Source organism: Mauremys mutica, chromosome 8, assembly GCF_020497125.1.
Source record: "Mauremys mutica isolate MM-2020 ecotype Southern chromosome 8, ASM2049712v1, whole genome shotgun sequence".
Taxonomy (NCBI): domain Eukaryota; kingdom Metazoa; phylum Chordata; order Testudines; family Geoemydidae; genus Mauremys; species Mauremys mutica.
This window is the reverse complement of record NC_059079.1, coordinates 10262001-10274182: the sequence shown is the minus strand read 5'-3', so window position 1 is coordinate 10274182 and position 12182 is coordinate 10262001. Positions and strand designations below refer to the sequence as shown.

The 12182-nt window shown below is 49.2% G+C and overlaps 1 protein-coding gene across 6 annotated transcripts in view; it reads right to left on the bottom strand.

The window, feature by feature from the left end:
• The window catches only part of OSBPL9 (oxysterol binding protein like 9), a 116466-nt gene that overhangs the window by 9293 nt on the left and 94991 nt on the right, over positions 1–12182 (bottom strand). For all 6 annotated transcript variants that reach the window (XM_045028845.1, XM_045028846.1, XM_045028847.1 and 3 more), the window contains 3 exons: positions 8132–8291; positions 1468–1580; positions 977–1095 (listed from right to left, as the gene is read on the bottom strand). In XM_045028845.1, coding sequence (XP_044884780.1) covers positions 977–1095; positions 1468–1580; positions 8132–8291 — 392 coding nt within the window. The remainder of the gene's footprint in view (positions 1–976; positions 1096–1467; positions 1581–8131; positions 8292–12182) is intronic.

The window sequence follows — 12182 nt, the reverse complement described above, 5'->3', positions numbered from 1 at the left end:
ACAGGAAATCATGGATTATTTAAGTATCTAGCCACACGTTTGGTGTTATGTAGAGTTGGTTGGAAAAATTTAATTGAAATGTTTGTCAGAATTTGCTGATTCACTGAAATCAAATCCTTTCACAGAAATAGATTCTAAGGAATTTCCAACAGAACTGATTTCCTGCCAGTTTGTCCACTGGCACCTCAGCTGCTTACTAAGATAGGAGCTCACAACTTTGCAGCCAGTTCTCCCAGACTCCCCTTCAGCCAGGCAAGCAAGCTGCTGAGGATATTGACTTCCTGGCACACTGCCAGGGAGCCAGGGACCCCAGAAGCCAGCTCTCCCAGGGCTTGCGAGCTGCTGAGGACTCAGAGCTACCCAGGTCCTCAGCAGTCCTCCTGGCAGGCTGCCATGATGCCACAGACTGCAAAAGTTCTGGACATAATTCTTGTCAGTATCACAGGTGCCTAAAACTGAACAGCAGTGATGAAACTGATCAAACACTTGTTAATTTGACAAGGACACCTTGATCTTGTGCATCTCTGCTTTGGGGTATGAGGACAAGAGGAGGCAGGAGGAAAGGTACTGCCTCTCCGGATCTTCTCTCTCTTATCCCAACTCCATGGGTAGTTTAGGGGATCACAAATGATCTAGGGGATCAGAATGAGCAAATGATCACTTTTGCTGGTAAATCGTTTCCCCAGCTCATGGGATTTAACAATTCAATTAGTGTTGTCAGCATTAAACTTATCTACTTTCCCACCTCTACACTGAGACAGATCCGCTACAGGAATAGCACAAAGAGTAATCTATAGGGAGGCTGAAACAGTTAAAACTTATCAGAACAACAGAAATACAGTTGCAATAGTATCAGAAGTGTAATATCATAATAAACACCCTCATTCATTAAAAGCCTCACCCAATACAATATTGTAGCAATATTACATATACACAGCATTCAGATTTTTCATGAAGTACTGCCTTTGAGTCTTACCTTTGTTAGATCCATTCCTAGTCTAACCTGTGATAAAAGATGCATAATAACACTCTTATGTTCTTCCACTGACTCTCCTTCACCATCATCATCTCTATCATCAAGAGGATCAAAGAGATCTAAAAAAGAAGTCCACTCTGCTCATTATGTTTCTTAAAATATTCCCCCTCCAAAATACAACATTCAAAATACAACTTACATGAATAACTCCTAACAGAGCACATATTTTATTTAACATACAGATTAATTTTCTTTATTGTTTCATTGAAAAATACAGAGATCACAACAAATATTTTAGGATTTAACCATATAAATAAAAAGAAACTTTCAAAAGTGCTGAAACACTCACCTACTCTTAAGATAACGGAGAGACTGAACCCTCTTTTTTGCACAAACAAGCTATTAGAAACTTTTTATTAAGCACTACATTAAATATACCTGGATTTGTACTGAAGAACTTTCTAGTAAAAGAGCTAATGCAATTCTCTTACCAGCATCATTTGTCCCATTAGACATGGAAGAATTAAGGGATTCTGTGGTGTCTGGGCGTTTCAAACTACTTCCTGTGCTGCTGCGAGTCAGGACTGCTGCAGATCCTGAGGAGCTACAGAAAGGTATCAAGTTCTCATGATTCAGAAAAAACGGTTACTTACCTTTGTAACTGTTGTTCTTCGAGATGTGTTGCTCATATCCATTCCATGTAGGTGTGTGTGCGCCGCGTGCACATTCATCGGAAGACTTTTACCCTAGCAACTCAGTGGGTCGGCTGGGCGCCCCCTGGAGTGGCGCCACCATGGCGCCGGATATATACACCAGCCGACCCACCCACTCCTCAGTTCCTTCTTGCCGGCTACTCCGACAGTGGGGAAGGAGGGTGGGTTTGGAATGAATATGAGCAACACATCTCGAAGAACAACAGTTACAAAGGTAAGTAACCGTTTTTTCTTCTTCGAGTGATTGCTCATATCCATTCCATGTAAGTGATTCCCAAGCCTTACGTAGGCGGTGGGGTCGGAGTGAGATGTTGCAGAATGCAAACTGCTGAGCCAAAGGCTGCATCATCTCTGGACAGATAGACCAAAGAGGCAAAGGTCCGGATAGAGGACCAGGTAGTAGCATGACATAGCCCCTGGAAGGGTATGTGAGTCGGAAAGGCAGGAGAAGAAGCCTGAGCCTTGGTGAAACGAGCAGTAAGGTGGCTCGACGGAACATGGGCCAGTCACAGGAGGTGCAAATGCATGACGTCACCCAAGATGGAAAGCTCTGGGAGGAGACAGGTAGGCCCTTCATCCGGTCTGCCAATACAACGAAGAGTTGGGGGCGTACAAAAAGGCTTGTCCGCTTGACATAAAAAGCGAGCGCCCTACGGACGTCTAGGGAGGGCGAATGTGCTCCCGTCGCAATGAATGGGGCTTCGGAAAGAAGACCGGAAGGAAGATAACCCAGATGATATGAAAGGTCAACAGCACCTTAGGGAGGAAGGCCGGATGTGGCCACAACCACCCCTTGTCCTTACACAACATAGTGTACCGTGGGTCCACTGTGAGAGCCCGAAGTTCGGAGACTTGTCCAGCCGATGCAAAGGCTACAAGGAAAAAGCTGTCCCTCAGGACAGGTATCTCAGTGAGCATGTTGTCAGTGGCTCGAATGGAGCAGGCATAAGTCTGCTTATAACCAGGTTGAAGACCCAGGAGTTGGTGGGGCGGTGAACCTGGGGGCATAAATGCCCCAAGCCCTTGAGGAACCTAGAAACCACAGCGTGTGAGAATATGAAGCGGCCACTCTCCCTTGGGAGGAAGGTAGAGACGGCTGCCAAGTGCACCCTTAATGATGAACTGCGCCCGGCGCTGCTGTTTGAAGATCATAGGCAATCCCAGAGGAAATAGATCGGAACCTCTGTGGGGGAAACATTGTGTTTCATAGCAGCAAGAGAAAGACTGCCAGTTGGGCAGAAACGTTAACCGAGTGGAAGGCTTCCTACCACCCAGGAGAATCCTGCAGAACCGAGGCAGAACAATGTAACTCGGATCAGTTTAGGCCCGCAGCAGGCATGCGGAGATGTGCAGGGATTGCAGGTCTAGGTGGTAAAGTTTGCCGTGATCCAGCGTTATGAGGTCTGGGCAAAGAGGCAGGGGAATCGGTTGGCTACCGACAGGTCTAGCAACATGGTGTACCAGTGCTGCCTGGACCACGCTGGAGCGATCATGATCAGATGCGCTCTGTCCCTGCGGAGTGTTAGCAGGACCTTGCGAACCAGCGGGAGCGGTGGGAAAGCGGACGGCAGATGGCTCGTCCACGGCATCAGAAAAGCGGCCAAGATCGAGTCCTGGGAGAGGCCTTGGCATGAGCCGAACTTCTCTCTCGTTCCGTTCCCACGAAAGCGAAGTTCCAGAAACGTAAGGGATAACATCCGGAGGAATCAACCACTTGAGAGACCGGAAGGAGCTGCTGAGACGATCCGCCAGAGTGTTCCGGGCCCCTAGGAGAAAGGACGCTACTAGGTCCGTCAATGGAGCTGTGCAGGAGTCCCGGAGCTGGATAGCTCCCTGCAAAGAGAGGGGGACCGTGCTCCTCCGTTCTTGTTTATGCAACGGGTATCCGTTGTGTTATCTGTGAACATCGAGACACAAAAGCCTTATAGGTGCTGCTGAAGCGCTTGGTACACGAGGCAGACTGCTCTCAACTCCCGGACATTGATGTGCAAGGGCAGCTGTTGAGCCAACCAAAGGTCTGGAGTGGGAAACTGACCCAAGTGAGCACCCCAGTCAAGAGATGGGGGCGTCCATCATGAGGGACACCGAGGGTGAGGTGGATGGAACAGCACCCCTGCACACATCAGGGAGGGCATCGACCCCCAGTCGAGGGAGCCTAGGACGCTCGGGGGGATCGAGGCGACCATGACCATGCTGTCTCTGGCCGGGTGGTACACTGAGGTGAGTCATGATTAAAGTGTACGGAGGCGAAGCCTGGCATGTTCGGTTACGCACGTGCAGGCAGCCATGTGGCCCAGAAAACCTAGGCAAGTTCAAGCCAAAGTTGCCGGGAAGGTCCGTAGACCTCGTACAATGGTTACCAACGCGTGAAAGCAAGGCGTAGGTAAGCAGGCTGTGCGATACTGAAGTCCAGGGTGGCCTTAGTTAAGTCTATTCCCTGAGCGGGAATCCGGTTGGATTTCGTTATATGGATCCTCAGGCCTAAACGCAGGAATAGGATCTCGTCGACGCCCACACGAGTGGTAACTTGGGCCCCGGTGGCCCCTGGAATGAGCCAATTGTCCAGATACGGAGAACGTGTATCTGACAGTGGCGGAGAGGGCGGCGACTACAGCCAGACACTGTGAATACACCAGGGGCTGGATAGAGGTCAGCCGGGAGGACCGTAAACTGGAAATGACGGTTGGCCACAAACCGGAGGTACCTGCTGTGCGGAGGATAAATGGCGACGTGAAAATATGCGCCGTTCATATCGAGGGCGGCATACCAGTCTCCGGGATCCAAGGATGGGATACGGTCCCCATGGATACCATGCGGAACTCCAGGTATATCATAACTTGTTGAGCTACCGCAGGTCTAGGATAGGTCTGAGACCTCCCTTCACGTTGGGGATTAGGAACTAGTGGGGCTAGAAGCTTTTGTCCCTTTCTACCGTGGAACCTCCTCTATAGCTCCGATGGTAAGGAGCACCCGCACCTCTTGCAAGAGGAATTGCTCGTGAGAGGGGTCCCTAAGAGGGACGAGGAGGGATAGGCTTTTTCCCCGATTGGTGGTTAGGACGATGCTGATTTTGGCCCCTTAGGGGTCCCGACCAACGCCTACGACTGCCTCAGCATCGCCTGCTGGCAAAGCCCTGTCTTTGTCTAGGCGCAGGGTAAGGGCGGCGAGGCTGGGCGGAAAGACATCGGCATGTATATATCGAGAGGGAGTGCATAGTGACCTCGCTGACCTTTGGGCCTTGCAGCCTAGGGCCAGTTTTGAGAACAGGCCTTTGTCATTGAAGGACAAGTCCTGTATAGTGTGTAGCAGCTGCGAGGGAAGGCTTGATAACTGGAGCCATGAAATGCACCTCGTAGCAACACCCGAGGCCAGAGCCGTGGCTGTGGAGTCCGCTACCTCCAACAAGGTGTGGAGGGGAGCTCTCGCCACTTTGAGCCCTTTTTCCAGGAGGGCATCAAACTCTTGACGGGAGATCTGAGAACCCGACTCCGTAAAGTCTCCCACTAGATGACAAGGGAGCAGGGGGAAAGACGTACATATAGGTGCCCGTCGCCCCTGGAGGATACCATGCACATGCATTCGACTCCCGTGCCTACGGGCGGGATAGTGGCCACTTGGAGATTCATAGTGAATGCCACCCGTCTCGGGAGGTCCTGATGGGCCCCCAGGCCAATTAGGGGAGGGTCCAAGGAGCACGCTTGTGCCCCCACCTCATCTGGGGAGGAGGGAGACGAAAAGCCGGGGCAAGTGGGTCTTGTGTGGGCTCACGCTCCTGGACGACCTGCTGATCTGGTGGGATGTGGGAATCCGGTGGCAGAACCGGACTCCCTCCATAGCGGTTGGAGAGGGACGACTAACTGTCACCCCTGGTACCCAGTGCTCTGACGGAACAGAGCGCGATGGGAGCACAGCTAGCGCGCCCAAGATGTACAGGGCAGCTACTGATGGAGGTCAGGGTCCTGTCCTGGAGCACCCGGAAGACTCTGGTGTCCACATCCGAATGGATGGCCATCGTGCTCGACGCGGCACCGGGAATCGGTACCGTGAGGCCTACCGGTACCGGGAGTGAGAATGGGACCTGCGACCGGAGCGATGCCGGGAGGCTGGCCGAGATCTCGAGGCTCGACGCCGGGAGCGGCTATGTGAGTCCAGTGCCTGGAGCGGCGCCGAGAGCTGGATCTGCACCGAGTGTACCAGGTCGGGGAACGGGCCGCTGATCAGTGCCGCGGGTACGACCGGTACCGATATGGGGAACGGTGCCAGGACCGTGAACGGTGCCGGCACCGGGCTTGACGACAGGACCGAGAACATCTGCGAGACTGCAATCGTGAACGGTGCCGCTCTGTGGTGCCGACGCTGGGTGGCGTGAGCAAGACAGGCTCGCGATAGACAATATAACCCGCACCGGCGGTACCGGGGGTTAAAGCAGCGCAGGTTCTGCCCTCGCCATTAACACCCTCGCTGTGGAAATGTTTCCTGCGTGGAGGGAATGGTGAGCACAACCACAGCTCGCATCGGGGAGCGTTCAGGTGCTGGACTCGACGGTTCCTGCGTGGCCGGAGTGTACAGTGCTGATACTGTCGGTGCCGCAGCAGGTACCAGCGCCGGGCAGTGCGACGTAGTAGGGCGCTCGGGCTGCGGAGCAGGCGGCTCGGACGCAGCTTAATAGCGAGCTCGACCACGGTTCGTACCGGGGAGCTTTCCAGCACCAGACTCGACGGCTCTTGCCTGGCTGGAGTTAACGGTGCGGATATCGTCGGTGCCGCGGCAGACATCGGTGCCAGGCGATCCGACTGAGCATAGCGCTCGGCTGTGGAGCAGGCAGCTCGGACGCAGCAAGGATATTGTGCCTCTTCATCCTCCAGGCCGAGTAGACGTCGGAGCCAGCGACGGTCGGCGCCGAGAGGCCTTGGCGGTACCGGCGATCCGGTGCCGAGGGAGCGCTCCTGAAGATTAACCAGCGCTCGATGCCGAGAGCGGAGGAGCAAGAGCTGCCTCCCTCAGGAGCTGTTTGAGACGAAAGTCCCGCTCCCCTTTGATCTCGGATTAAAGGCCTCACAAATGCGGCACTTATCTATGAGGTGAGATTCCTCGAGGCACTTAGGAGAGGATCTCATGTCAGCATCGGCTTGTGGCCAGCCGAGCATTATAAAACCCTGTGGACCGGCCATCGGACCCGGCACCGGGTGAGGGGAAGGGGATAAACCCCGAACCCCTGTGAAATAAATACTATACTACAAACAAATAAAGTTAACTACAACTATAAACATCTGAACTATATACTTAACGAGAGAAACTACGAGTAGCTAGGGAAGTGGAGGTCAGCTAAGCCGCGCTCCACTGTTCCAACGACCGACACGGGCGGTAAGAAGGAACTGAGGAGTGGGTGGGTCGGCTGGTGTATATATCCAGCGCCATGGTGGCGCCACTCCAGGGGGCGCCCAGCCGACCCACTGAGTTGCTAGGGTAAAAAAGTCTTCCGACCAATGTGCACGCAGCACGCACACACCTACATGGAATGGATATGAGCAATCACTCGCAGAAGAACATTTATTTCAGGGCAAAATATTAGGATTTAACTAAATTAAACATTTACATGGGGGCTGATTGCTCGAGAAGTTCATTTATGGAGAAATTACAAGATACTGGAATATTCAGAAGCTAGAATGGTATATGCAGCTTCACATAATATAATACTTCAAGCGGAATGTAGTCTAATGATTGGGTAAAATCTCCAAAGTGGGACTCAATGAAATCCATACAAAAATTCTAAATGCACATACAAAAGGGACCGTTTCAAATACATTTATTATTTCTCAAAGGTGAATAGCAATAATTAAAAAAAGTTAGTTACTCTCAAAATTCCCCAAATGGCAAGAGTAAATGGAAACAGAAATTATTCAAAAATTTAAAGAATATGGAGGTGTTAGGAAAAGGAGGACACTGATTATCTACCAATTGCTGCAATACACCTCAGGTTGGGCATTTAACCAGTCCAAAAATAACTTGTCAATTAAGTCAAATATTGGTCAAATAATGTAAAAAAAGGTCAAATATTTTAAAGCATTAATTTATTAGAAAAGTAACAAAAAAGAGTAAGACCTTAGCCTTAAATACTTACACCTAATTAAAAAAAACCTTAACTGGGTTCTTTTAACTCAGAAAAATGCAAAACACAATCAAATTAACTTCTAAAAAATGAAAGCAGGCAAGCCACAGGCTACATGAGGGCATTCTTGCTGGAACATTTGGCAGTGATCAAATAATAGTCAATCGACTAGTCCACTGACCAGCTTGCCAAACCTAAACACACCATGAACCCATTATTAGGAAACACATCCAGGTTTTCAGGATTACTCCCCAACACCCACACCCACACAGATAGCTTCTTACACTTCTAGAAACTCTATTCAATAAGGCTCTGTGTTCTTTCACTACTTACTCAATGCATCGCTTTGGGGAAGAACTGTTCTGATAGAATTCATCAGCATCATAGAACTCATCTTCACTGCTGGAGTAAGAAAAATCTGGAACTGTATTTGGAGACAGATTGACGTGGCTCGGAGAGGTTAAACTGCTGCTGGGTGCCGACTGCCCACTTCCTATGAAATTAAAGAAATCGAGCTTTGAAAAAGCTTTATTGATTTTTAAACCAGCCATTTCCAATATACTAACTGGATTGATCAAGTTGATTAAGACATTAGCAGAGTTTAGAAACTAGAAGAAGCTATAAAATTAAGAATCAGTATCAGTCAGGTACACATTAATTTCACACAACAGGTAATACAAAATACGTTACCAGGAATGACTAATGAGGCAGAGTACAAGGACAAAATTTTCCAAAACTAACTTCAGGCACACAGACTCCTGAGTCTATGGATAGCCTCCTAAATAAACCAGGCCTACTTGTCAGAGGTGATGACAACATACAGCTCCTAAAGAAATCTCAATGAAGTTTATGGGAAATGCAGGTGCTCAACATCTTTTAAAAAAAATCAGGTCACATTTATTTAGGAGCCTAAATATGTATTTGGGAGCCCAACTTTAGGCACTGACATTCCTAATGAAAGATAAGAAAACAGAGGCTGGCTGAGACAAAGAACAGCCAACGTAAAAATAACCACGTATGTGGGGGCTACCTAGCCTTCTGTTCTTAAAATGTTTCTAGGTTACCAAAAATGATCAGACCTGCAATTTTATTATAAAATTCAAAGTAAATAAAAAAAAAGAACAAAAAAAAGTCACAGGCATTTGAAGATACAGAGTTAGGATGGAAATACTTTCTTTGCAGTGGGCGAAGGCAATTGTCTAGTCACTTCTATTGTTACAATCCTAGAATCTTGGGCCTGGTATACATTACAAAATTAGGTCAATGTAAGTCCCCTTGTGTTGACCTAGTTGTGCATGTGTTGACACTTAAATTAGTCTCCCCGGATGTAAGCCCTCCGTTAAACCAACAAAAGAGCACCACTTCCTAAGCGCGAATGTACAAACTGCATTACCTGTGTCAACCCTAGCAGTCCTTGAGAAGCTGTCCCACAATGCCAGACACTGACAGCTCTGGTCACAATTGTGAACTCCACTGCCCATAGGTCATGGAGAACAGGAGCCCCCAATCTCCTCTTTAAAACCTTGCAAATTTTTGAAAAGCCTTTTCCTGATTGTCCACCTGGGCAAGCCACCTAAGCGGCTCTCCACTGTCACATGCAACTGCCCAGCTGAACATGCTGGCTACACGCTCCAGACATGCTCTGGTTTGGAGTAGACAAGAGATATTGGATCTCCTGGGCCTGTGGGGAGAAGAGACTATGCAAGCACAGCTATGGACCAGTTGTAGGAACATGGACATCTATGAGGGGGATGCAGAAGGGGATCAGCTGCAGTAACACATGAAAATAAAAACTGTGACAGACATATCAGGTGGCCAGGGAGGCCAACTGATCCAGTGCTGAGCTGCAGACCTCCCACTTCTACAAAAATCTGTATGCCAAACTTGGTGGAGACCCCACCCCCACCTCACACACCACTGTGGATACCTCTGAGCAGCCAGAGTTACAGAATCCTGCCATGAACAGTGAGGTGGTGATGGAAGAGGATGAGGACATGTGACAAAGGGGTCCAGATATGCTGCAAGCCGGGACCTGTTTGAGTCTCCACCGCACTTTAATCCCAGCCTGATGCAGGGGAAGGAACCTCAGATAAGTGTGTAAATTTATTTTGCATTACAGTGAGGGAAGGACACAGCTATAGACTTTTCATTAATTTACTCATAGAAAAGGTAGTGGTACAACAAAGAGAGGTAAAGTTATCTGCTTTTCATTCCTTCGTCAAGTGATGCAGGAGGGCCATGCAGAGCAGTTTATGTACACAGGGATGTCCCTTGAATCCTCCTGAGAGATCTCAATGAAACTTCCACAGAGGTATTCTGCAGTCCTCTCCTGAAGGTTTCTAGCGTTGGCAGATTTATTTCATTCTCTGCTGTAGAACACTTTACTTCACCAACTGGCGTGGTAAAGTAACTTGGGCAGAAACCATTCCAATAAATGGGCTTTGGGACACCAGCAACAGCTATGCTCTCTGTATCTTTGTTACCCTTCGGAGTGAGATAATGGCTAAAATCATCACTGCCTGTGGAAAATGGTGCCAATACTCAGTGCTATTGCCCAATGCTCATAGTTTCATGCAACTGAGCAACTCCCTCCTCATCTCACCCCTGGTGGGTCATACTCATCATGGCTGGTGCTATGAATGGCACCGTGCACAAGCACTCCAAAGCAGAAGTGTCAATAAGCATGTCTTGTTTAAAATTTTAGGGGAACAAGGGAAAGGGATTCTGAATCTTAATTTTCACTTTCCATTGTAACTATACTGATGATACCTCTGTGTGTTTTATCTGTAGCTGTGGCTTTGATGTGTGCCCCAGCCAGACCTGTGGAATGCCTGAGTCAGATAAGGAGGAGAAAAAGAGTAGCACTTGGGATGACATTCTATGAGACCCTACAAGCCAGTACTGCACAGACTGCAAACAGAGGGCCTAGAGCAGTGGTTTTCAAACTTCTTGTATTGGTGACCCCTTTCACATACCAAGCCTTTGAGTGTGACCCTTTTTAAATTAAAAATGGGGTAGGGATTTAATTTAATGGGGGCTTGGGGCTGTCAGTCTGTAGCAGGGCAGTTACCCTGCTCCTCAGAGAAAAGACAGGGTACCAGAGGTAGAGAAAAGTGCTGGGGAAAGGCAAGAGGAGCTGGGAAGCTCCAGCCTGGCAAGTCCTCAGGCTGCAGACCTTGTGCAAAGCCTAAAAGAGGTACTGGGCTGTAGGGAAAGGCAGCAGGTCCAAACCCGCCTTGCCAGTGATGAGTGGTTTACAGACTGCAGTCTGTCCCAGTGAGTGGGGTCTAGATGACGACTGGCAGTAGCCACTGAGGCAAGGTGGGGATAGAGGGTTGGGGGTTCCCCTGGGAGGGGAGACCCAAATTGTGGGTTACTGCTGGGGGCAGCACCTCAAGGTAAAGGGCACCGGGGTCTGGGAAGGATACGGGGCCAGTGGCAGGCTAGACACCGGTCAGGAGGCGGCGCTCCAGATGCTGGAGAGCTAATTCCCACAACGACCAGCAGGAGGTGCCGCGGCAGCGAGTCTTTGCCTCACTACGCAGCCCCACAGACCTGATAGCTTGCGACCCCTGAAGGGTCATGACCCCCAGTTTGAGAACCCCTGGCCTGGAGGATGAATAGTGCAGACTGTATGGAGAAGGAAAGAGCGGACAGGAGAAAAGCACAGGAGGAGGAGGGGGAGATGCACCAGGACATAATGGGGCTTCTCCAGAAGCAAACACAGATGCTGCAGTTTCTTGTGGACCAACTGGTTCAACAATAATGGGCTCACCTCCCCTTGTAATCCATGGAGAACTCCAGGATAGCACCTCCTTACACACCTCAACATTCCACATGGCATCAGGGGCCACATCCCTACCCCTACCCCTCTGTACTGAGGACAATGACAACCAGCTTCATATGCACGGACCTGTGAGTGTTTTTGTTACTCAATAACATTCTATTGTTTGGAAAATATCTTTCTTGGTTCCAAACAACTGCTGCAAAATGCCTGACGGTAGTGAAAGCACCCACTTACTTGTTATTGTACATTGTGACAACTCATAGGATCAGTGAAAAACAGAGTAATAATCAAATGTACAGCAAGCACTACAAAATTGATACACTGACAGTGTTTTAGTCCTATACTTATGCCAAGCACAACACAATTCCTAACAGATCCCCAAATTGTAGAACCAGGTAGAACACAGTACACCACAACACATTACTGTGGGATGCTGTTAAAGAGCTCTTTCAAAGTCTCCCTGAGCCAAACAGCTCTGTGATGAGCTCTTCTGATACCCCTTGTGTCAGGCCATTCAAACTCAGTAGACAGATGCTCCAACTCTGCTGTCCATGCCTGCAGCAACTTTTCCTCTTTTACTTCACATATATTATATAG